Source organism: Chlamydotis macqueenii, chromosome 5, assembly GCF_036417535.1.
Source record: "Chlamydotis macqueenii isolate bChlMac1 chromosome 5, bChlMac1.mat, whole genome shotgun sequence".
NCBI classification, from domain to species: domain Eukaryota; kingdom Metazoa; phylum Chordata; class Aves; order Otidiformes; family Otididae; genus Chlamydotis; species Chlamydotis macqueenii.
In genome coordinates this window covers 41,096,073-41,121,253 of record NC_141560.1, presented here as the reverse complement: position 1 = coordinate 41,121,253, position 25,181 = coordinate 41,096,073, and the positions used below count along the sequence as shown (strand labels likewise).

Below are 25,181 nucleotides of genomic sequence, written 5' to 3'. Positions count from 1 at the left end.
GGACAGGCTGAGAGAGTTGGGGCTGTTCAGCCTGGAGAAGAGGAGGCTACAGTAGCCACTGTATTTGTAGGCAGAAAGCACCACACTGCTACTACATTTATTTTAGTCTTTAAACTACGAATGCAATTAGAGAAATTGTTTAGATCTTTCACTTTTGTTCAGAAATTAATTACTTGCCCTATCTCTGTTAGCTTTTCAAATGACAGACTTCCACTCCATTGTCAAGTTTAACAAAAAGAAAAACCCACCACCAAACAGCTCTTGGGAAGAACTGCATTATAAATACCATGCAATAAAGACTTACAGAAAAGCAAGGGAGCTTTGTGAAGATGTTAACACTTTCTTATGTGAGAGAACAGGTAGTAATAAAGTGGAAGGACACAATGTACAACCTTTCTACTCTTTGCCTAGCTTTTATTAAATAGTACATACAAACTTCTTTTGTGCTTCCAGTAGAGAACGTTTTCCCCTACTTGTCTCAAAATACCCCCAAAACCCAAAAACAAACAAACAAAAAAAACCCATTAAATAGCAAGTTTTGTGTAGCTTTATTTCACAAAATTTCCTCTCCCCAAAAGGACATGGAGGTAATGTTTGTTTCATCTGTATCAATTAAGCATAGCAAATTAGAAGTGTTTTCTAATTAAAGATTCTACCTGTGGCCTGAAGGGGACAGCAGAAGAGCTCCAGCAACTCTTGCAAAAGCAGGCTGAGGTGTTAGAGCCACAGCTTTTTTTCTCTCTGCTCATTCACTGAGGGTTTACTGCCCCCACAGCACAGCTAGCAGAAGATACTATGCACTTGTGCCTCAGCTACTCTACTGTAAAGTGCCACGTTTCAGCATAAATTGCTGATAAAGATGAAGTGGAGCTAAGCTACCAGACTCTACAGTGGAATTAATGAAGTACAGGAACATGTTCACTTCTGCTGACATAGCTATGAGTGAAGAACCAGAAAATGTGACTCCCTATGCCATACCAGCAGCAGCCACAACAGCTCCCTAGAAGTTCAGCTGTGCTGCTGCTTGCCTGGTAATTATCAGTTGTAAAGGTTATGAACCCAAATTAGAGCTTTCGTCATACAGTCCACAATGGGTTTCCATGTGTAAGTTATTGCAAGTGAAGCCTCTACAGCCAAGCATAGAATAAAAACAGAATAAAACTGTCCAAAAGCTCTTTTTCATTTGAAAAGGAGAAACAAAAAGCAATTATATAGAACAGAAATCTGTAACTCTGACCTGAAATGCAGTGGTCTCAGAGTACCTCTTGGCCACTGGGATAGGAAAGCCCATCAAATCACTTACATGGGAAGCAATTCTAAACAGACACTGGGAACAGAACTATCCCATCAAAGCCTCTTTCAAGCAAGGTAAGCAGTGCTTGCACCCTCTAGACAGTAATGTCATCTTCTCATAGAAGAGGGCTGACTTCTCAGTGGGAGATGTTACATGTGCAGGGAGAAGAGTTCTGCTGCAACGTCTAGTTAGTATCTGCTTAAAGTCCATAGTCAAGCACTTGTGGAGCACTACAGGAGTAGATGTGGTGATGTTTGGGGTTTTTGTTTTTGTTTTTTTGTTGTTTTTTTTTTTAAATTAAATCATGCAACACATGGAAGGTAGGAGCAAATAAATTTTCCAGGCATCCACCACATTGCCGGCAATGAGATGTGCCACAACAGCAAGTGTTAGCTCTATGCAGCTGTTACCTATAGGTCAATGGCATTTAAAATAGAAAATCTTTCTCACACAGTGTTATGAATAAAATTGCACTTGATTTTGTTAAAAACTTGTATCACTGTAACTTTTCCAAATATTTCCTTTCTGGCATCTTAATTTTCTTCATTAACAGGAGCTTCTCTATAAACCTCTCATTCATGCTGGACACACAACATACAACAGCAGTCAGCCATTACCTACCGGAAAACAAGTCTGTTGTTTCTTCAGTGCTTATTTCTATCTGTCCCCACCCTCATCCCAAAAAGGTACAGGCAGTTCACTTGTAAGTGTCAATTGTAACATTGAAATATAAACTCCTCAAGCAGACATTAGGAAATTTAGTTTCACAGATTAAATATTTGAAAAGTTACAGAAGGTGCTGGAATAGTACACATTTAAATTGCTTAAAAATCCAAACTTGCAGCAACTTTGTAAATTGAAATTTCCAGAAGGTTTATAATGTCCTCGTGAACTTCTTCCACAAGACGCCCTCATGACAATGAAGCATCAAACTTCCAAGGCTGAGATCAAGAAACATATCAGCAGGATGCACTTGCTCCACCAAGCAACTTTAAAAGAGGTGTCTCCATTTCCAACAGCAAAAAGTTACTCCTTCATTCCATTTTGGACCTTTCAAAGTGTGTAATCATTCTTTCCTGGAAAATAAGATACCCAATGTTGTCACTTCCCACAACAGGTCTACATTATTCAGAAATAAGGTGATATGGTTTGCACATTCACAACACAAATGCACGCTCGTATGCCTTTTAAGTCAGGAGTCCAATTTACAAAGCAGATATACCACTTCTTCTAGAATACATATTTGGAGTATGCATTTATATTCTAAGAAGTTGTATCATGGTTGTCCCCATTATCCTTCTCCCCCTTGTAGTATTTTATTGCTGCACTGGCAAGATCAGAGTCCAGTTCTAGTAAATCAAGTCCTTAATAGTAGACTTTGCCATGTCAGAATAATCTGAACTGAAGATTTGTTTACTGACCTCATCTGAATCCAAAAGAGCTGGAAGAGCACTGCAAGTGGAAAAAAAATAGTTAGGAGAATTAGAGCACCTACTGAGACTATATTATTGACAACCATTTTCAGCCTTATGTTGCACCTTAAGCATTTTAGGGCACAGGAGAGCAATAACAAAGGCAGACCTCTCAGTTAAACAGATAGAGATTAGAGAAAGACACACAAAAGAGGAAGAGCCCAAGGAGCATCCTCAACAGGCTTCAGTTTTAAAATTCTTTTTTTTTTCCTAAGCTTCTCATTACCAGTGGAACAGTTTCCAAGTTGCCATGAAATAAACTGCATCATTCATATGGGAACACAGCTGAACTACACTGAAGACACTTACAATACTGGACAATATGTCCCAGCAATCAAACAAGTTACACTGGTACCATAGCCTTTTCTGCTATGACAGACCTTCCATCTATCCATTGGGACCTCATTTCTTTACAACCCTGATCAATACACTTTTGAGAACAGAATACCCTGCAGCAGACTACCTCAAAGTACACTTTCCTAGCTTATACCAGTCTAGTCCTTGTTTTCTTAAGGAATCCTGCCATTTTAAAAAAAAAAAAAAAAAAAAAAGTACTAGATCTGGAAAAAATAAATTCAATTGAGAAAATGCACTTTTTGATCCTCTTGAAGCTTCACCTGTTTTCTTGTCTTTGACTTCAAGCAGGTTTTTGTACTTAAATTCAGAGCCTCTGCAAAAATTACCTGTTCAGATTTGTGAACATAATCTGTGAACTTCTGTTTTGCTATGAAAAATTTACACACAGAAACTGACATTTTTAGGATGTCAAAGTTATTAAAAGCAGCATAGATATGGACTGCCTACATAGCTGACTATTGCCAGAAGCATAAAAATGACTCAACACATACTCCAAATAAAGTTGAGAACTAAATGAAATCTTTCAGTGGTTTACATTTGTCAAGATACTCAAAGGAATCTTCAGAGCACTGAACAGAATAAGAGTGTGTTCTTTGTTTTCTGGGTTCATTTACTTAGTTTTAACTTCAGTAAAGTACAAGCAAATCAGTCTGTGGTTTCACAGTCTGAGACTGTGTTCCTGAAGTTAGCATGTGTTCAAGTGGCGTGAACTGTAAGTCGAACAGACTGCATAAAGCCAAGTGGAAGCATGCCAAGAAGTCAGAGGCCAATTCTAGCTTCAACTCAGTATCTGCTCATGTAAACGCAGCATAAAAGTTATAAGGCATTCTAAAGTATTTGTGTTTCTGTGTCCAAGGAACTTCTTTTACTGTGGCTATAAAAATACTCACACATCTGTCACTGACGAAGGAACATTCTCCTCTACCCACTTCAGGTCATCCTCTTGCTACAAGTACAGAAATTAAATGGAAAACAAAAGTCAGTTTTACCAAAATGCTGTCACATGCAAGCCTTTTTCTTCTCAGCCTACTTGACAAAAAACACCCCACACAAAACAGAAAACCCACCTTCAACTTGATTTCTGGATTACAGAAAACACATTCTAAGACAAAAACCAACCAACCAACGAACCCCAAACCAGCTGTAACTTACTGTTGGCTCTGCCGTAGTCTAATGGTGACTAGGCAAAGCAGGCTCTCAGGACACTGTGGTTATTTACATAATCTAATTTAGTCTCCCACAAAAGAACATCATCTTTAGAAGATGCTATAGAGGAAAAAATTATAGAAAGCAGAAGCTAGATTTTGCAAAGGTAGGTTAAACTGTATTGTCAGGATTTCCCATTTCTATCTCATGAGCACTCTCTAATTCACAACACCAGCACACTTGTTTTGAAGTCGGAGAACTGACCCTTTCCGACTGTCCCCCAAAAAGAAAAGTTTGATTTTCCTATTATCTTCAGATAAGTAGCATACAGTTGCAACCAACCTTTGAGGAAAATAATGTTAACAACAAAAATATTACTGCTATTATCATTAATTTCTACAGATTCTTTCCACTTTTAAGTTTATGCATGAATTCCATTAAAAGATTGAGATATATTTTCTACTTCCTAGTTGAATATGAAGCTACACCTGCTTATAAGCCACATGGAAAAAATGCAAATATATTTAAAATGTTCCACCCAAACTATTTAGGTAGCTACATAATAATACACACATCACTCAATTTGAGAAATTAATCACAAATATAAAAATTAGAAGACAATTAATTTACTTTAAATATGGCTCAGCTCCCCCCCGCCCCCCAGCCTGACAAACTTGTTAAAATAATGTATTATTCATTATCAGAATACAGTATTATACAGTTCTATCTATACCGGATTGTGCAAACATTCCTGAAGAACAGACTTTTAAAGCTTCCACTGCATTTACAGGAAATTAGATGAAAAACTTATTTACTTTCTTTTCAGAAGTACTGCAAGCCTATGATACTTTGACTCACTCCCACTCTGAAGCAAATGAGGAAACTCGCATTTATAGGCTGAATACTTTGTATATTTGTGAGCTACTACTGAGGGGCAACCAAACAAGAGAGATGGATCTATATCGCTCGAGGTAGGGAGGGTGTACTCACAGCTTTGTTTGCTTTTACATTCCCATTTGGTTCTTGCTTTGTACTTCTCATTTTCATTCCCTCTGAAGAAAAAGAAGGAAAAAAAAGATTGGGATAACTGCACTATAATTGTTTATAGACTGTAAGTAAAAGTGTTGAGTGTTCATTCAGAATATTTCAAAGGCAAAGAGATAGAGTAAGAGAGACAATTTAATGATTAAGACAATGCTTTCCCTTTGAAAGGCTTGGAGTACATCCTGACAGATGGAGTACCTAGTTTTTCCTGAATTTTGCAATTTTACTTAGGAAATACCAATTCCGAGTCCTTTTCTTTAAGCCAGACATAAGTAGCATAGAACTCAAAAGACACAGTTGCCCAGATAGGCTGTGGAATCTCCATCCTTGGAGATACTCAAAAGCCCTCTAGACACAGTCTTAGGCAACCTGCTCTAAGTGAACCTGCTTGAGCAGGGGGTTTGGACAGGATGATCTCTAGAGGTCCATTCCAACCTCAACCATTTTGAGACATATGTAACTGCCAAGATTTATTTTGCCTACTGACTGTTGACTAGCCACTTAAGACTGACTTAAGAGCTGAGAGGCAACACACAGCTCCTAGCCTGGCAGACAGCCAGATACAGCTGATTTGGCACATGCACCTACAGGCTTACACACAGCTCCTGAACAAGTCAAATAGCACTGATATATCCCAGCAGGACTGATTTGCTGACACAGCAGCAGTGGGTATGTCACCCTACCTTTTACACAACAATAGTGTTAGAAGGACAATAGACATAGTAAGGAGACAGGAGGCAGGGAAAAGAGAGGGCTCTATAGTATGAGGGAGGTGAGTGGGGAGAAAGATGCAACCTAGTGTTTAGAGCAGAATTCGTATTCATATATAATTTAATGAATATGTAAACATATTCCTCCATATGTTCACACTGGACATTACAGTACTAGGCCCTAATATGGGAAATGAAGACGACTGCAGAGTTCAGAGAATAGATAATAAATGAAAATCCTTAAACTGGATTTTAAAAGAGAAATGCCTAGCAACAGTATCTGACAGATCCTTGTCGTTGTGACTGGATTCAAGCCCATGACTTTACATCTTTAATAAAATGAAGTCCAGTGGACACGGTAAAGCAACCACAACAGCAGCAGTGTGTTCATCATCATCTGAAAATCCCAGAATTAAACAGGCAATGTAAACACTAAACACAAAGCCAATGTACCCTCTACAACTGCATAACTCAATGGCAACCCGGAGGCATTGACTCTGCTTTTACAGCAGTAACAAACTGTTTGACAGAGAACAAGAGGCCTCCCTCCACAGAAGCGTCTCTTCAACGCTGAAATTAGGTGGAAAAAGATTTTCCTCTTACCAAAGCTTTCCTTTAACATTGGCTCTTTCTGCTCATCATCCTCCTCCTCTTCAGACAGTGGTGAGAAAGCAAACCTTCAGGAGGGAAAGGATGAAAGCTATCTTAGAATAATCTCTTACCACTCAAGAGATTCATTACCCCAACATTCACATGACTTGATTGCTTTGTGTAGTGCATTGTTTTTAAGACCTATGCTAAAGTACACAATCAAACATTTAAGTAACTTCTTTTTAACTAAGTCCACTATCAGGAACAGATTTAATTTTATTTATGTGACTTGCTATACTTACTTTTCCTGAAACCCCTGCACATGCTGCTTAGTATCCTTATGGATCAGTATACAGCAACTAAAATCACCCACCAGTACTTCTTCAGATAAACAGGCATTCCCAAAATACAGTGTTTAGAAAGAGGTAAGAAAAGCTGAACCTTTGGTTGTTAGCTGATGGTCTCCACAGAATCATGATCACAAAAAGGATCATTGAAAACAATAAACGCCAGATGGCATCATCCACCCATAGCTCCTGCCAGTCCTGTCAAGGAAAACAGCAGCACAAATAGAAAAAGGTGTGAAGAGACTTCATGTCCTCAGCTGTTTCCAAGGGTGAACTATAGGCATCTGACAAAGAGGGTCATTACTCACAACAGTGAGAATTTTAGCATGTAGTATATTACTCTAGACATAATCCAGAGAAGTGTTTGTTCCAGAATGCCCAATCTCACCTCTTACACTGCCAAAAGTAAATTTAGCAAGAGGCAGCAATTACAGAATGAATTCAATATCAACTCACCGACTGACAGTCCACCAGCCTGAACTTCATGGTGGTCCAGATGATAAATACAATAGATGCTGCAATAGTAAAACAAACAAGCTGCTTACTACTACAAAGTATGCTAATCCAAATATACCAGTAACAGGACTGTGTCCCCCAAACAAAGGGCAAAGACCTGGATAGTGAATTCTTGGAATCCAATTTATTAGTTCTGGAAAACAAGTGATTGATTTATTGCACTGATCTGATATGGTAATTCAGGCACAGACCAGCATATCTTTTGCTCTTGGTTCTTCAGAGACATGATGCATAAATCAATTATGAAGTATTCAGACAACTACTCATCTCTATTCACTACATCACTTTCACCTAGCCTCCAAACCATCGTTTTCATTATTGGCTGACAGATAAATCCTACCTTGAGGTAGCTGAATCATCTGATCTGCCTGAATGCCTAAGCATTCAGATCTTGACTCATAAGAGTTCCAATGCTCAAACTGTGCTCTCACCACAGGTTTAGACGATTAGACTTCCCACCACTAAGGTGTTCTATGATGACTAAGAACCAGACGCTGAAAGGAATTTGATCAGAACTATCAACTAAGAAGAATGTGATTTTTTTGTTTGTTTAAACAAAAAAAAACCCCAAACAACAACAACAATAATAATAATAAAAAAAAGTCCTTAGTTTTCTGCTCATCGTATGGGTAGCATTTCCAAATAGATGAGGAGCTGAGCACCTGGAAGCACCAATGGATTTATTCTTTAAGTTCAGTTCATCACTACTACAAAAGGAAAGGGCATCTGAATCTGTATTCTTCCAAAATACAGAGGACATTATCTTATAACCCTAAGAATACTGTTTTGCCAAGAACAGCTCTAGTCTTCAGATATCTTAAAATCCCACAGTATACAGTGATACTGTGATTTTGTCAAAAAGTACCTCTGCGAAATCAACGGCATAGGATAATATTTTTGTCCGCAACAGCTTTAAGAGGGACTAAAGTGCTCCATTAGAGGAGCTGCATAGAACTACTGATCTTGTTAACATCAGGACTAATAATCCACTGCCTCTGAAGTATCAATATAACACTTGGCATAGACCCACTACTAGAAACGGGTCAAGTGTTAGAAATACCAAGTACTTGGACTACATTTACAGAAGGGTCAAACTCAAAAATCCACTTTAGTGATCAAATCAAGCCATATATCGAAATGGCAAGTGTCCTTATATTTTCTACTTACCTGCTACTGCCAAGATGAGTGTGTTGGTGAAGTGCCGATACAAAGAAAGTTTCACAACATTCCTTCGAAGTTTTAGCAGTTTCATTGTTTGAGTTAAACTGATGAATATGTATGGAAAGTCAAGGAAAGCCTCGGACGGGGCAAGCTGGTCACAGACTTAGGACACAGATCTTATGATCAACAGCTCTCCCACCCACACACTTCACCCTCTAAAAATGTAGACCAGACTCAGTATAAGAAAAGTTCATCCTACGGCAAAGGTATTGAAGAGCAGGATCTATCCCTTTCGTGTTATTTAGTCATCTACACCTAGAACTCTTGTTACACAAAGATGGTATCCAAACATCTATTTTGGACTATGGCCCATTCCTCCAGAACAGTGTCAGATGTACTTCTGATAAATGAAAAATCAAGTCTGAACTAGGAGTGAGTTAAAATCCAATTAGTGCATACGAGTATCTTCACCCTTTCTGCCTACAATTTTATTTCCATAGTGACAAAACAAGTGCTTAGGAGAGAACTGAGGTTATCATGGCTGGGCAGCAAGTTATTAACATTTAGAGTTTTGTGATTGACTTTCACTAAAAACACTTCATAGAGATTTTGCTATGAGTTCAGCATTTCACAGCAGTTGCTAAAGTCCCATAACGTTATGGTTGTTTGGATGTAGAGTTAACACTGCCTAATTTTGTCACGTACTTCAAGATGAGTTCAAATTTTACAGAAAGAATTTTAGGTTTGATGTTGCTAAGTAACCTTCTCCCCAAAACATAAACTGAATCTGTTCTCCAAAGGCTACTACTATGGTGCCATTACAGTGCTACACCGCTACAGAACAAATTAATTTCATACTTCAACAATCAGAAACTGATAACAGACAGACTTAACTAGTCTATGTTCAGGAGCTGGTCTAACACAGACACCAACTGGTTACCTAGATTTCCTTGCACTGGCTGTAGCAGAAGCTTACCTGAGCACTCAATTACAGAGTTTCTATTAACTCCACCAGAAGTAAAAAGAACATACCCTTGAAGCTGATTTTAAAAAAGAAATAGTTCAGCCAAAAAGACTCCCAAAAAAACAAATTTAAAAGAAAACACACCCCACCAAGTAAAATAGTGAAGGATATCCACCAGCACAGGGCAGTATCTAGGAAAGCCAGGGGAATAAACGCCAAGGAGGCAAGATCATTCTGGGCCTGGAGACAAAGAGAGAGCCAATAAGAACAAACGGAAAAGGAAACAAGGTACAGAAGAAGTGAGGAGAGTCAGGCTATTTCATGAGAAACCACAAATACTCCACCACAATGCTTTTGAGTTTTACTACAGAAGCACAGGGTTTGAACCAAGAGTTTAGCCCAATGCACTGAGGCTAACTGATAATACCACATTGTCAGTTCTCCACCAGCAAGGCAAGAAGTAGTTTTGCAGATTAAGTTAATCTAGCATTGTTAAAAGGAACCTCTATGAGGCAACTGCTACAAAGATGTGCTCTGGTCACTCCTATTACAGAAAACTAGCAGTCAGCTTGTTAGAGATGTAGTAATTAAATCTTTTACACTATCTGTGGATTAACTGAATGCTCCACTGGCAACCATCAGTTTGACTGAACGTGACAACAATTGCCTTTGTGCGTACATCAAAAACTATCCAAGTCCAGCTAAAACAAGGACATCACCTTTTATTCCTTTTAAGACAGAAATGTGAATAAGCTTGTAACATTCTACAGTTTATGAAAGGATATCCACAAAATAATACAGGCATCAATCATGGACAGGGCCAAGTTTGCTATCAGAGCCACGGTGTCATAGAAAAACTGAAAAAGTACCAGATATATAACATGTTAAATACCTTATCCCAAAATACCAAAAACCAGAACAAGAGAAATCTATATCCTGAGATGCACTTCTTAATGAAGCAAGTAGCAGCAGCGCTCACATGTATTTCCCCAAGTACAGCCTCATGGCCAGGTGACCCAAGTTGTACGTTTGTGTCTGCAACTAGCCCTACCTAATCCCAAGTACCAGAAACAAGGGTCCAGACAGAATATAGTATCTGAAACCTGACTAATCAGAAACCTATTATAATTATTTCAAAATACACAGAATTACACCCTAATAGAAAAGATAAAATAATTGTCAATAATCCATATCCACAGTCTCAGAGTTTTAACCACTTAATTGTCTCCATTCCCTTCTTTCAGCATAGCCCTGGGATTCTTCCTTAGCGCATAAGCAAATAAAGCCAGCAGCGCCTGTGGCATATCAGAAAATTTAAGCAGTTATTACTGACCCCTGTGACTCTAAGAACACCTTCCATGCCAGAAAATAATAGGTAAAGGGCTCCAGCCATAACTACTTTGTGAAGAGTAACTCCAAGACGAGGCCTGTAGGAAAACAAAGTGAAATTTAGATTAAGTGGGGGAAAAAAACCCACCCATGAAGTCATATCACCTTGAGTCTAACTTATTCACGTGCTTCATGCCTTATAAGGTCCTTGCGACAAGTCACTTCTAGATCCAGAAATAATTTTATTATGGTGCTCAAAGCTTACTGTTCATTTTGTCTAAGAAAGAGACTAGTAACAGTCTTGTTCCCTAGTTATCCCATTTATCTTTTTATGACCCTTTCAAGAAGTCTCAGCCCATCTCTTCTTCACCAGCTCCCCCAGCACACCCACACTTGCTAGAAGCTTCCACTACCACACAGCATGTTGTTTTACCATTGAATACAGCTGGGGACAGTCAGATGAGCAGCAATCTTGGCAGCAGAAGCCTCCTAAAGCTGATCCCCTCCCCTAACAGTGATTCTTGACCTCCCCCATTTCTAGAAGCTCCTCCTTGCCCAGAAGGCAGGCATATAAAGCTCCCAATCCAGTCAATGGAGTATCTCAACAGTGACTCAGAAACCTACCCAACAGTGGTACATGGAAAGGAGTGGGAAGAAGAGTAATCACCATATGGAATTTTCTGTCTCTTTACTAGTGAATAAGCTTAGACCTTTAGGCACTTAACTAAAGCATCTACCTTTTAATCATAGAATCTTAAGGTTGGAAGAGACCTCCAAGATCATCAAGCCCAACCGTCAACGTAACACCACCATGCCTACTAAACAATGTCCTGGAGTGCCACATCTACATGTTCTTTGAACACCCTCCAGGGACAGTGACTCCTGTTGCAAAGTACAGGGAGATGAATGCTGCCCTACGTTATTAAAACCAGCAGTAAAAAGCCTTTTAACAGAACGCAAACTTGTAACAGAATTACTCACTTGACTATCCCATATCCCAGGCTGACTATGATGACCAGAGTTCGAGCCAATGAGCGCTTCACAGCAGAAAGGAGTTCTGCCAGTATTACTGCTCCTTGAACTGTGAAAGTAAAATAGGAGGAAGCTAGATTATTAAAATATAATTTCTGTTTTATTAACTGCTGCATGCAATTGTAGCACAAGAGCAGACAATTATTTTCAGAAAGTATCTGTTAGTGTATAATCTTTTTATTACCTACATCTGGAGGAAGCTTTCAGAAAAGCTAGGTCACTTAGCATAAAAAAGCTACTGAAAAATTTTATATCCATAGAAAATGGAGAGTAAGTGATCCATAAAACGTTTATCTGTAAGATCAACCTGAATGATCTTCCAAACAAGCCAACCAACAAAACCTTCTGAATCGTGGGTGTAGACAATTAACAAAGTCATAATGAAGGTTTACTTGGAGAGTTTCATTTGTATGCATCCTAAAAAACTTAAAATCAGTCTCAAAGTTTTATGTTGAGAGAATCACTTATAGATGGATTATCAGGCTATGGGCTAGATAGCAAAAGGCATCTGCAATACTGTCATGTTGAACAAGGAGTTTCAAAGTCTCTTTCCAAGGCCAATACCAATTGCCAGGAATGAATTACAACCTACACTTAGGAAGCCCTATTTTAAACTTCAAGCCAGCACTACAGTGAATACTCTCAAGAATCTAGCATTTTACATTGCTAAGATGCCACGCCCAGGAGCCAGAGAAAGCAACAGCATTTTAGCTTTAGAAGAGCACAGATCATCATACTTAAAATATATTAAAAAAATGCAGAAACTCTAGCTCCCTGTTCTTTGTTCTGAAACAATCCTCAAGTAATTATATACTTAATATGCATATGTAACTCCAATTTAGCATAAACCATTAGTGCTATGTCCCATCAATTAAACTGTAAGCTGCAATTGCTACCTACCAGATTCCCCCGTGTAGCGGATATTCTGGAATTCTGCATAGAAAACTGCTTTCTCGAGCATTCCCAGGAAGATAACAGCACCAATCCAGAACTGGATCCTCAGGAGATCCCGCCAATAACAGGCTGACCACGCAAGCCATAGAACCCCGAAGAATACGTACACAATACACATCACCATGAAAAACTATTACACAAAAAGAAGCAAGAAATAGGAACCTTAGACCAAAAAAATAATTTCCTGTTTCCGTTCCACAGTTGTAAGATAGCTCTATTTTCTTCCTGAGTATAGTAACTGTTGAAGTTTTTAATGTACAAAAGTGAGCAGAAATAGGCATTGCTTCATTTGTCTTATCTGGATTCTTTTACAGTGACAGATTAATTTCTCACTGCCAACAAAGGGAATCCGAGTAACTGCATCACTGAGCAACTTCTCTTTTGAAGAGCAGTCTGCCAATTTATTCACAGGCCATTTTTCTAAGGAAGATACAAAGTACTACTAGCTCTCAAAAACTCAGTTAAGAGCTCAGGCAAATCATCAAGTACTAGAAACCCTGCCCCTTCTCATTTATTTTTCTATTACTAACTTCATCATACATTTACAGTACTCTGGAAATAAACTTAGAAGTCACCTTTGCACATCATTCCACAGAACAGAGAGAAGGAACGATGGTTGTAATCCCCCTGTTCAAATAATTTGACAACTTCTCTCAAAAGTTAATTTCCAGCAAACTTGGTTTTTGACCAAGCTTGAGGTCACCCAAAAATCTGGAATTGAAAAAGAAACTCGGATATTTAATTTAAATATTATCATTTTGTGATTTTTTTTTTCCAGTCCATTGTTACTTGATACAGAAGAACTTTCAGGGTACGTGTCTCCTACAGCAAACAATAAGCTTGGCAATGCTACTCAGTGCTGAATTTTCTAAATGACAGCACCATAAGCAGAGCAAGTTAAGTTTTCAAAAAGGACACTGAGATTAAGAGGAGGGATAAGGAGAGAGTAAGACATTAGATGAATAGCAGAAATTACTTAGCCAAAGTACAGGACAGTAATAATCAAGAAGTCTCCTCTTGGAGAGAGTAGATTTTTTTTTTTTAGACCAAGCAAGCATTGAATTTAGCTGCGCAATCCATTGAAACTTTCACAAATTGAAAACACCTTCTTTAGGAGAACAGCTTACTGATCCTTAGAGATTTTCATATCTCACTAATCCATGCAGTTCAAATGGCAAGCATCTAGGCATGCTAGTTCACATTCAGATGCTCCATTACAGAAACATTTAGACAGAGACCTTTTTCTGGACCTGTCAGATGGGGATATTCACACTAGTGAATTACATAGAGCTACTGGAGGCTTTTTACTTCTGCAGGAAGCAATATATATGTTTCAAAAATGCTGCCAGGCTCTCCTATTTACAGGCCACTCTTGCCAGTACAGTCAAGCAATAACCTTACTTTTTATTGATCCCCAGCTAAAGTCTGTCTACACTACATAAATATTTAAATTATTTTCTTAGCCTTCTCAATAGAGGCAACCAGCAACCAAGTCAACAACTCCTCTGAATAAAAAGATTAGTTGTTTGTAGTTCAATTATGCTTTCACTGTTAGGCAGTATTAAGGGCCTAACATAGAGTGTAAGACAGCTGGTGGAGAAAGGAAGATTAAGTTGCAAAAGAACAAAGAACTGAGCAGTAACAAATGAAAGTAAACAAAAGTATAGAATAGCAAATTTTCTAAGATATGAGCTAAGGAGAAAAACAGCATCAGTTAAACTGCTCAGTTTAGAGCTAACAATACTTATGGCATCAAGTCAAACAATCCAGAGAAGGACATTAGTGGCATATGCAAATGTCTGAAATCTACATCTGTTTTGCCTACCTAGTATTTAGTTAAAAAAAAAACAAACCCAAAACCCAAAAAACATCCTCTGCTGAATTATCTTTTCTGAGACACCAGCTTTGCATTTCCTAAAGTATGGAAGGAGAATATTTAATTGAGATTCAAATTAACTGACAACTTGATAGGTCAAAGGAAAGTTGTTTTACTTACAATCATTAGAGGATAGTCTGCAAGTGAGAGATACTCATATGGCCCCTTCAGTTCTACTGTCACTATCAAAAGACAATACAATAACCAATTTGAACAAGAACCAAAAGGAGGAAGCCAGGATAAAGTACTTGACTGATTTTTGCTCATGTGCAAAGAAATTACAAATCTTCACATAGTTTTTAAATCTAAGTTGCACTTAAATCAAAGAAAGTTAAGACTCATAAGAAAGCATGCAATTAAAATTACATGCTCCGCTACCAAGTAACTCATGGCAGCACTTAAAGTAATTTGTGCTGGAGATTCACGTGTAACAGCCAAGTTCAGAAACACATGTAAGTTAATTTTTTAAGAGGATTTTCAAACTTCTCTAAAGTTTGGATAGGTTATCAACGCGCTGTTAGACATACTATAATATAATTTCAAGGTGACAATTGTGATCTTTGTATTCTACATGATTTGAGCTTATTAATATAAATCACTGTGTTGGTCTGGACATTTTTGAAACAAAACACGAAGCCTCAATTTTGAGCTGCTTGGGATTCCTCTTTACTTCCATCATCAAACTTCCAGACTAACAGTCCTAGGATCTTCGAGACACTAACAGTCATCTATTTTCTTAAGATAAGAAAGAGTCGTAGTAGGTAATGCTTATATCTATGTGAAGTGAAAGATAGTGTCTTATGAAAGTGAACCTTAAAAGTACCTTAGAATACACTCAGATTGGCATACATAAAAATGTCACTGTATTTTTAATTATTTTAATGTATAAACAACTATCTTACTTGTAAAGGGCTTATTTTGGAATGAGGAAGGTGGTGTTTTCTCCATTCTTTTCGCACGGGTAGTAGAATCCTTTGCAGCTGTAACTCCGATTTGCACAATAAATATATATGGCCCATCTCGCCAAGTTTTGATAACAGCATTCATTGCCTGAAAATAAAATGTCTACATGTAGACAGTGCATAGTCAAGAAGACACAAAAAAGACAGAAGTAGACTCGCCATACATGAGTGATATCTTCCATGTAAAAATAAAGTTAATCTCTTCCCAGACCTAAAATTTGTTAATAAATATTTGATACACAAATTTTAAATCTATTTATTAGACATAATACTTAAAATTTAGTTGTCTGAATCCAGAAGAATCCTCAAAGACTTGGGAGGTGATCAGGGCTTATTTGCAAATTTAATATCGGCTTACTGTAAGAATCACCTCAAAGTTACAAAGAAGTCAGAAAGACATCCTATTCCTTGGTTTACGTCTAGAAACATTAGGACCATCACAGAGCTATTCCTTTCTTCCCGAAATCAATTGTTTGGCAACAACGCAGCTACGTATAACTCAGCTCCCTGGTGAAGGCTGGATTTTATAGCTTAAGATAGAAGAGGTAGCTGAGAAGTAAAAAATTTCTGTAATAGTCATTTCCTGTGGAAACTACTACTGCCCCTGCAACACCTCTTGTACCTATAAGACTCAAACCCTGCCAATGAACTAACAGAGGAAGCTTGCCCAGATAAATACTTGCACCATAAAACAAATCAGGGATTCCTTTGAGTTCCAGCATACAAAACTTAGTTCCACAACAGAAGAATTTCTAGCCATCGCAGAAACTGCAATACTTACCAAAAGCTTTAAGATGAAAACTAAGGCTATCTACATGTATGCCACTCATATGACCACTGCAGAAGTACCACAAATACTTTTTTTTTTTCATAACAGCCTCTCCAAGAGAGTATTAAAAGCATAAAACCTCCTGACTACAGGAGCTAAAGTCAACAGAATTTTATGTATTAAAAAAAGTTTATGCTGATATTGACTGAAATTAAAAGACTTGGTTAAAAACACAGTAAAGTTAGAAGAAAAAGGATATATTTTTTTATACACCAGTTTTGCCTTTAAAGTATCTCCATTTCTTGCTGAATTGATTCCTTATTTCAAAATTGTACACACAGCCATTTATGTTTTAGCTTTAAGGTAAATGGTCCTGTAAGTACACATGGAGTTAAATACATTTTCTTTGTTGGCATCCAGGACATTCAATTTGAAGTTATTTTGACAATTGTTCCTGGCTAAGGCTTCAACATAACATATAATAAAAACAGTAACAGAGTTGAAAAATCAAAAGTAATCACTCAACTTGTTAATTACAATGTTTTAAAAGACTGACTAGTTAAAGATGAAACCAAATGTAGTCTCTAAGTATTAGTCACCATCTAAAACAGATCACATCAATGATTACTTAAATCACTATGAAAAAACATATTTTTTTTTAATTTATACCATGGGTTTGAATGGTATGAGTTCTGTATTTCAGGTATAGAAGAAGCAGTTACTCTGTTTCTGTTACTGTCTTATGTTTTTCCACACAGTGCTACCTAGTTTCAAGCTAAAAAAAAATTAAAAATAAAAAAAACCCAGAAGATTGCACCGTCCCTGGAAGTGCTACCAGTAATTTCTTAGATAAAGAAACACAAATTAAAAACAAAACAAAAAACCAACCAACCAAACAAAGACTGCTGGATTTCAAGCTATGTTTAAATTCAATATACATACTGTTTTATCTGCCACCATTGTGTGATTTCCTCCACTCTCCTTCTTATCTTTTAAGCCCTTAAAGAAAAACAGAAAAATGGCTAAATCAATATGCCAGAACCCTCTCTTCCATGCCTTAACTCGCTCGTTAGAAGGAAAAAAAAAAAAAAAATTACCTCTTGTTTCTCAGGTGAGAGAGGCTCTGGATGAACAAATTCTTTATAGAAAATCTGCAAGATATAAGAAAGGTAGAGCATTTATAGGCACTTTATACTAACATGACATTACCAGAACAGCTTCCAGTAAACTTGATTATAAGAAAGGATTCTCTGAACAGCTGTGTTAGCAAGCTTTCATTTTTGTCTAAGCAAAAAATGTCTCCAGATGAGTTGGTGCCTATTAGAGATTCCGATTTTGCCAAGCCCCCAATTTATGGTAACTTGAAATCCAGTGAAACTGCTATAGCACATGAAAAAAGTTGAACAATCAAAAGGAGAAATTTCTGTGAAACCTCAGAAATTAATATGTTCCATGATCTTCCCAGGCACAGAAGTGAGGCTGACAGGTCAGTAGTTCCCAGGATCCTCCTTTTTTACCCTTTTTAAAAATGGGTGCAATGTTTCCCTTTTTCCAGTCAGATGCCAACACTGCACAATTTGCCTTGAATTCTTAAGTACACCATTAAAACATTGAAGAAAGACAGTGAAGATATTGTCATTAGTATGATTGCACAGCTTTGCCTGACAATATATAGCCGTTGTAAAACTTATGTTTGCACATTAATTCCCTATGCTCTTCGCATTGTCTTCTTTCTTCCATTTGATTTGTTTTAAACAGTTCAGCACTAATTTTTCACTTGTAACCTGCTATCAGTGCTTAAGTAACTCATTTCTCCACACTTTCATTTTCATTATTATAAATGAACATTATCTGAGAAAAAAAAATTCCAGTCCTTTATCGACCCAAATTTAGTGGGAGCTTCATTCTGCTGCCAGATTCATACTTCTACTCAACTAGCAGTAGCCTTCTGTAAGTGAAATAGATTCAGAACACTGAACCACAAACCAAAATAAGCACTGAACTTCACAGTGGGATTCCGCCCCCCCCACCTCTCCATGATGGGCCAGATGTTGAACAGCAAGCCAGAAATAAAGTAAAATTAAGAAATCAACACTGCAGTTTAGTTGTCATAAGCAGATAAAAACAAGTACCTCCCAATCTACAGTGATACTTACCATAAGATGCTAACACATCTAACAGGAATTACCACCTTCTCTGTATATTGTATGAGAGAACAGAGCAAACTGTGAAGTCTCTACCCATACCTGAGGCCTGAAGAGCTCAGAGCAATTCTGAAAGATGAGAGAAGCCGTGGCATAGTACCCTGACCAACCCGGATGCTCTTCAGATGTAGCCCCGAAATAGTACTCTGCCTGTTCATCCTGCCAAACACAGAACAGAACACAGGCTAGCATCCAATATATCAAATGGTTTATCTCAATAGGCAGCTGCAAGACTTGAAGAGTAGCAGAACTTCCTTCTGCACACGCTCTTGAACAGAATTTAATAGGATAAAGGCTATCAAGACCACACAAGACTACTTTTCCTAAAAAAAGAAAAAAAAAGAAAAAGAAAAGAGAAGAAAAGAGAAAAGCAACAAAAAATCCAGGCTTTGAGTACAAATTAATACCCAATTTAAAAAAAAATCCCAGTATTCCTAGAGCAGAGGTGCAGCAGCCAGCGTAAACGTCAGTCTACACAAACAAACTCTATGTTATTATATTAAAGATTAAAGGGCTCAGTACTGTGTTAGTAGTTACAACTGTCATAACTAATATTTTAAGTAATCATGGAAAAGGTGTTACACAGATAAACCACAGTTTTGTTCTACCACATTTGATAGAAACACTATACATTTTGTTTGAATCTCTAATGCTTGCAATGTGCATCCATAAAGAACAGAATTTAGACTAAACATGAAAATACTAATTTTTTTCTATTTGCTGTTATTAAGCATTGTTGTAAATAACACTTCCACCTCCCATAAACTCACACACTTCAGTTTAGAGTTGATGCACTTATTTAAGCTTCTGTGTTTAGAAGAATTCTGACAAATACTTCCACCTTACCCAAAACCCAGAAAAGTCAGTAGTCCTCGCGAACTGTGGATCAATTCCGTTCCACTTCATGCCCAATGATCCAGAAATTTGTTATCTTCCAATGCAGGAGTCTTTCAGGTCCAAAGAGGATGCAAGCGAGACATCTCCAATTCCCTCACCCCAGATCAGCTTACCCCTAAAAATCATAACCTATGTTTTTCCACACTTCTTACCCCAAAGTTGAAGACTTCATTGTAGCAGTCAGAATATCTTAAGTACCAAGTAACATTGTAACTTTGGGAGGGATCACAAGCTTTTTCATCCCCTTCAACTGAAAAAAAGAGAAAAAAAAAAAAAGTAAGACAGTCTCAATCTGCCATGCTTTTCCTCTGATTACGCTCTAAACTACCATAATTAAATTTATTTTAAATATGAAACTTAAAGCAAAACAACAGAAAAACATTTTCTTCAAATAATTCATTAATCTTTAGTGAAATAAAAAAAAAAGCATATGGAAAACAGAATTCTATTACAACAATACACAATTTTATTAAAGAGCTGAAGATCATTTGGAAACTTTTTGTTCTCAAGACAGTCAGAGATTTTTCAGCAACTGCAAATACCAAACAAGAGGAGAACAGAAGTGACTCCCACTGATCACAATACACAAAAGGATTTCTGTTTCCAAGATATGTGGGATGGCAGGGCAGGCATAGAGATCTAGTAACAGGTTAATACTAAGGGCAATTTGCACAGATAATTTACATATACCAATACCATCAACAAGAAAATAAATAAAAAGGTAAGATTTAGCAAGTCAACATCCACTTCCCCTCCCCAAAAGACAAACAAGCCATCCATACACCAGCTGACTCTGTCAAAGCTGCAATGTCTTCTAAAAAAAGCAACAAGACAACTTTCTGCTTTGATTTATTAGAGAACAACACGCATGAGAAGTTAAACACAAGATCTCTCCTCCCCCTTCCCCCGGCTCAGGAAAGATTGTGTGATTTGTGTTTTAAATCTCATTCTGAAACTAAAGATGAAGAGAATTTGACATTGAGAAGGTAAGCTTCACCTGCAAACAAAGCAAGCAGTGAGTCTTCAAAGTCTTAGAAGAGCCATTTAGACAACTATGTTTAGGTTTTGCCAGTCAATAGATGGCAAAACTCTTCTGAGGTGACAGTATGTTTCCAGTAGCTAAAAAGTCCCCATATTTTCACATGCAACATTAATCTCAGACTAGACACCCGCAAATTTGCCACATGTACAGAGCTTTTAATGAAAGTTTCTGTATTTGCTACTGCAGGTAAAAAATGCAATTAGAAAAAAATAAAAAAAACAACAAACCCTGCCATGGACTCTTAACTGACTAACCCCACTTTAAACCACATGACTACTAAAGCAAGTATACGTAGAGCTAAAAACTCAACAACCAACTCTAATACCAAAGATTTAAAAACAAAAAAAAAACAACAACCAACCAAACAAAACAAAAAAAAACCACCCCCCAAAAAACCCCCACAAACTAAAAAAAGATTGGAATGCAAGAATTCAATCACTGAAAAATAAGAGTTTCCTTATGACACCTCCTGGTAAGCATGAAAACAAGGCATACATTATCCACGTAACCCTAGATGTTGCAAAGAAATTAAGATTGAACACAAGCACTGCAGTGACATGGGTAGATGGCAAATTCTTAGAAGATAAAGGCTCTTCTGATAACATTGATCAAATGAGGAACACCTCAAAAACGTGCTACCAAAAAATAGGATAGATTCAAAAATACTGTTAAAAGTTTATTACCTATTAAAAATAAATAAGATTATTGAAACAACAGTAATATTAACAAAAGGTAGAACAGGCCATAACTAGAACAATCTGCCAATATCTGCCAACATCAAAATTACATAAACCTTGAAAAGGAAGGACTCTAAAAGACAGAAAAAGCATCATGGCATTTATTGAATCCAGCAACATGAAAATCTAAGTCCCTTACCCTTCAAACAAAACCAGCAACATTCAACTAAAATGCAGTCTTTTTACTCATTTACAGAGAGCAGGATTACTATCGTGATCCTAGACAGGAAACCAGATGCGTTCTAGAATAGCACTTTAGAAAAACAGTAGATAAAAATAAATTCATTATTGCCAATACAAAACACCAGTGTCAGTCTTCCCAGTCAGGAGCAGAAAGTATCAGACACCAATACACCACACACACGGGGGTGGGGGGGTGGGGAATCAAGAAGGGGAAACAAAAAGGAGAAGGAGGCCATGCAGGTGCTCAGCAAAAACATGAACAACCCATGAGCAATCATGTTTGGCAAGAAGGGCCATATTGTCCAGAGAACATCATAGAGCAGATGGATGAGGCAACAAACAGCAAACAAAAGAGAGACCAGTTTCCACACAGACACAGGCAGAAAAGAAGCAATGTGTAAAGCTGAATCTTCCCAGTATCAGACCAGTTGAAGTATCATCTAGGCTGAGAAATTGATACTAAGTTTCTAGCCTTTTTTCCTTCCTCTTTCAGTGACTCATTACCTTAATTTATGTAAATCTTTTAATCACACTGCTATGTAGAGAACAAGTGTTTCCACTAAAGAATTTTAAGGCTTAGTGCCTTTTACAGCTGACAGCAGAGTGTAGTTGAAGTTCACATTAGGAGGCAAGAGATCAAATTCTTATTGTCAGATCTGCCACAAACCTGTCTTGTAACAAACAAATTTTATTTTCTCCATGCCTTAGTTCCTTCCTTCTCTTGGTTACTTCAGTTTACACCTCATGTTTACACTTACCACCACTTCACTGTGGGGACCTACATCTTAAATGCCACATCAGTATGAGTATGCTTTTTCTTCTAAACTTCAGACAAGAAAGCCTAACACCTACCAAAGCTCTAAATGCCATTTCAAACCCTGCTCCTTTTCCCAAGCATCAGATTTCGACATTTTGATCCTGCAGCTGCACACTTGCAATTGGCTCACTGAAAGCCGTGAAGCTCAGCACTTGAGCTGTGCTTGACAAGTGGGAAAACCTTAACCTGATGGACACTAATAACCACTCTACTACTATCCTCATATTTCAGATCCATGTGGGATTAATGGAGGCACTTTAACAAACTCCCTTTGAAACACTGTCCCAAGAAGGGCAAGTATCTGAAAATTAAACCTGAAAATCCGTAAGGTAAGCACTAAATATAACAGAGCAAAGCAATATGCAATTTAATCAAGAAGCACCAGCTAATCATCATGATACCTTAATTTTCTCAGTTAAAAAAATAAGAGCGCAATCACTGCAGCAACTAAGTCTTGAAGTGACAAAGGTACAGATCCCACTAATTGTCTCTAAAACTACTTTTATTTCCTCATTTAACACAAATGCAGAAAGGCATTCACAGGCACTGTACCTGTATAACTACCCAGTTAGCAGCTGGAGATCAGCTTCCCCCTCACCCCACGGTAAGAACTGGTGCAAATAATCCCTTAAAGTGCTCAAAGTACAGGGGAAAGATTTTAGGCCTTTCTAAATCAGCTAGTCACTTCTACAAATCACGTACACCATCTCGTTGTCATCTAAACTGTCCTCATGTTCACATAAGAAGGTATTTTACAGAAACTCTGCTTTGGGCAGTAACCTACATAACCCATAGCCTTAGCCAGAACAGCAAAGAGCAATAAACAGAAAGAACAAACAGGAAGGCTGCAAACATGTTTGCTCTGTAGCACACCCAAACACTGTGAACAGGAGGAGAAAGCAGCTCTCAAGAGAGCTCTGCCATAGCATAGAATGACATCCCCTTACCAATCCCAGAAGCACACAGCTAAAAAGGAACAGGGCCTCAAAAAAGCACTGTCTCCTGCACACGAGCACCAGTCACTCTGCAACACAAATAGCTCCTGTCCCAGTCAGCACCAGATCTCCCAGCTGGAGGAATTTAGCGTATCTTAAATAGGGAAAGCACACCTCACAGCAGGGCTCAGCACACCCCATACCTGATTACCCACTATCTGAAATGAAGTGCTACTTGCATTGCTCATCTTGCCCTCTCCAGAGGGGGCCTGAACAGAATCATTAATTTCTGCTACAGCCTAAACAGATCACATTTGGGAAGCTTCAAGGCTACGAACACACCAAGCCATATCAGAGCTATGGCTTTCATCCAGTGCTAGTACATTAGCTGTCACTGCAGCCAAACACTTGACAGCGTTTTGAGTCCCAAATGTTAAAGAAGGGAGGGAGGGGGGTGTGTCAAACATCAGAGAGAGGTTAATCTTCTGTAACCACTTACACCTCAGAAAAATGGTGGTGTTGCTGAAGAGAATCTTCCCAAAGTTAAACTTCTTCCCCTGCAAGGGCACAAAAAAGGAAGAGATATTAGTGGGCTTAATGTCACCAAGCTTAAGTAAACTTCAACTTCCACTCAGAATTTTAAGTCAATACAGCAATGAAAGCGAATGCCAAATCAGAAGCCAGCCTTACTGGATTTTCCAGTCATGCTTCACCACCCCTGCAACCTACTCTTAAAGATGGCTTGAGAGGCTTGGGACTATTTGTTCTGCAAAACTGAAACAATTTCAGCACCATTTGTTGAAATGATTAATATTTTCTTCCTGATGAGAAGGTCTGGACTACCCAACAACAACAACAAAAAAAAATTGTTCAAAGAATCAACAGGAGTGTTCACCGCAATCCTTTAGTTTTGCTCCTGAAGCTCAAGAGTCTCACATGAGATCTACATTACTCCCTTCCACAGCCTGGTAAAGGAAGTTTTCACGTAAGGCCAAAATAGCTTTTCTCCACACAACTTCAAACAGAAGTGCTGGAAATCTCTTCACCTGCCCAGAGGCCGACACCTCTCTCGGTTCAGCGTTTCAGGGGCTCAGCTTTCCCGACGCCAGGCCCCAGCGCAGCCCAGCAGCGGCGGCCGCCAGCCCAGCCGCTCGGGGATTGGGGAGGGGGCGCCCTCTCCTCGCGCAGGCCCCACCGAGGCCGGGCCCCTGCCGAGGAGGCGGCCTCCCCCCCCGCACACCTCACAGGGGCCACCTTTCCCCCGCCGCCCGTGGAGGCGATTTCCCTCCCGTGGCCACCGCTGACCCGCCAAAGGCGCTCCCGCCAGCGGGGCTGGAGGCGCGCCGCGGCCCCGCACCCTCACACCAGCCCCGGGCGCCGTCAGGCCCCAAACAGGGGCCGCCCGGGCAGGGACGGCCCCGGCAGGAGCTGCGGAACAGCGGGCGGGACAGGCCGCGCCGCAGCCCTCCCGCAGACCCCCGCCAAGGAGCAGCAGCGGCCTCCCAGCCCCGCCACGCACACGTACGCTCCGACGGCCGCCACAGCCAGCTGGCACGGCAGCTGCAGGGCCCCAGCCACCCTCCGCACTCTCACCATGAGCGCCGGGAGCCGCCATTTGGAACGTTGCCCGGCGCCCGCCGCGCCCGTCAGCAGCAGCACCACCAGCAACCGCAGCAGGACGGCCTCAGGCCGCCGCCACCCCCCGGAACACGGCGCCGCCGCCATCCCGCCGCACGGAGACCGCCGCCGCGCTGGCCGCACCTCTTCCGCTCCCCGGTGGAGGACGCGGCTGTCGTGGGCCGGCGCGGGGGGCGGAGCCACTCCCCGGCCGGGCCCGGGCTG

General features: G+C 39.2%; 1 protein-coding gene across 3 annotated transcripts; it reads right to left on the bottom strand.

The window, feature by feature from the left end:
- Positions 1 to 389: 389 nt before the first annotated feature.
- TMEM87A (transmembrane protein 87A) lies at positions 390 to 25,094 on the bottom strand. Of its 3 annotated transcripts, none has more exons than XM_086748291.1 (20): positions 24,933 to 25,094; positions 23,839 to 23,896; positions 19,778 to 19,875; positions 18,771 to 18,887; positions 17,622 to 17,675; positions 17,467 to 17,523; positions 15,696 to 15,843; positions 14,914 to 14,975; positions 12,864 to 13,047; positions 11,913 to 12,012; positions 10,936 to 11,029; positions 10,388 to 10,459; positions 8,645 to 8,753; positions 7,418 to 7,476; positions 7,056 to 7,159; positions 6,627 to 6,700; positions 5,260 to 5,321; positions 4,014 to 4,069; positions 2,716 to 2,746; positions 390 to 2,370 (listed from the first exon to the last, which is right to left on the bottom strand). In XM_086748291.1, exons 1-20 carry the CDS (start codon positions 25,062 to 25,064, stop codon positions 2,329 to 2,331), a joined length of 1,713 nt encoding a protein of 570 aa, XP_086604417.1. In that variant the 5' UTR covers positions 25,065 to 25,094; the 3' UTR covers positions 390 to 2,328. The 3 variants fall into 3 exon arrangements, 2 of the variants coding, with proteins under 2 accessions (XP_086604417.1, XP_086604419.1); XM_086748293.1 differs by lacking the exon at positions 10,388 to 10,459 and adding an exon at positions 9,774 to 9,842; XR_015258626.1 differs by lacking the exons at positions 390 to 2,370; positions 2,716 to 2,746; positions 4,014 to 4,069; positions 5,260 to 5,321; positions 10,388 to 10,459 and adding an exon at positions 9,747 to 9,842 and having other exon boundaries at positions 8,645 to 8,742.
- Between the last annotated feature and the right edge of the window lie 87 nt (positions 25,095 to 25,181).

Bases quoted from the DNA above. Each gene is read 5' to 3' on its own strand.
- TMEM87A (XM_086748291.1), bottom strand. From the start codon at position 25,064: ATGGCGGCGGCGCCGTGTTCCGGGGGGTGGCGGCGGCCTGAGGCCGTC. The intron at 8,754-10,387 runs ATATCCTTTCAT...GACTTTCCATAC, and splicing joins ATGCCTGTATTATTTTGTGG to ATATTCATCAGTTTAACTCA. The intron at 4,070-5,259 runs GTGAGTACACCC...CTGTACTTGTAG, and splicing joins ATGTAAAAGCAAACAAAGCT to CAAGAGGATGACCTGAAGTG.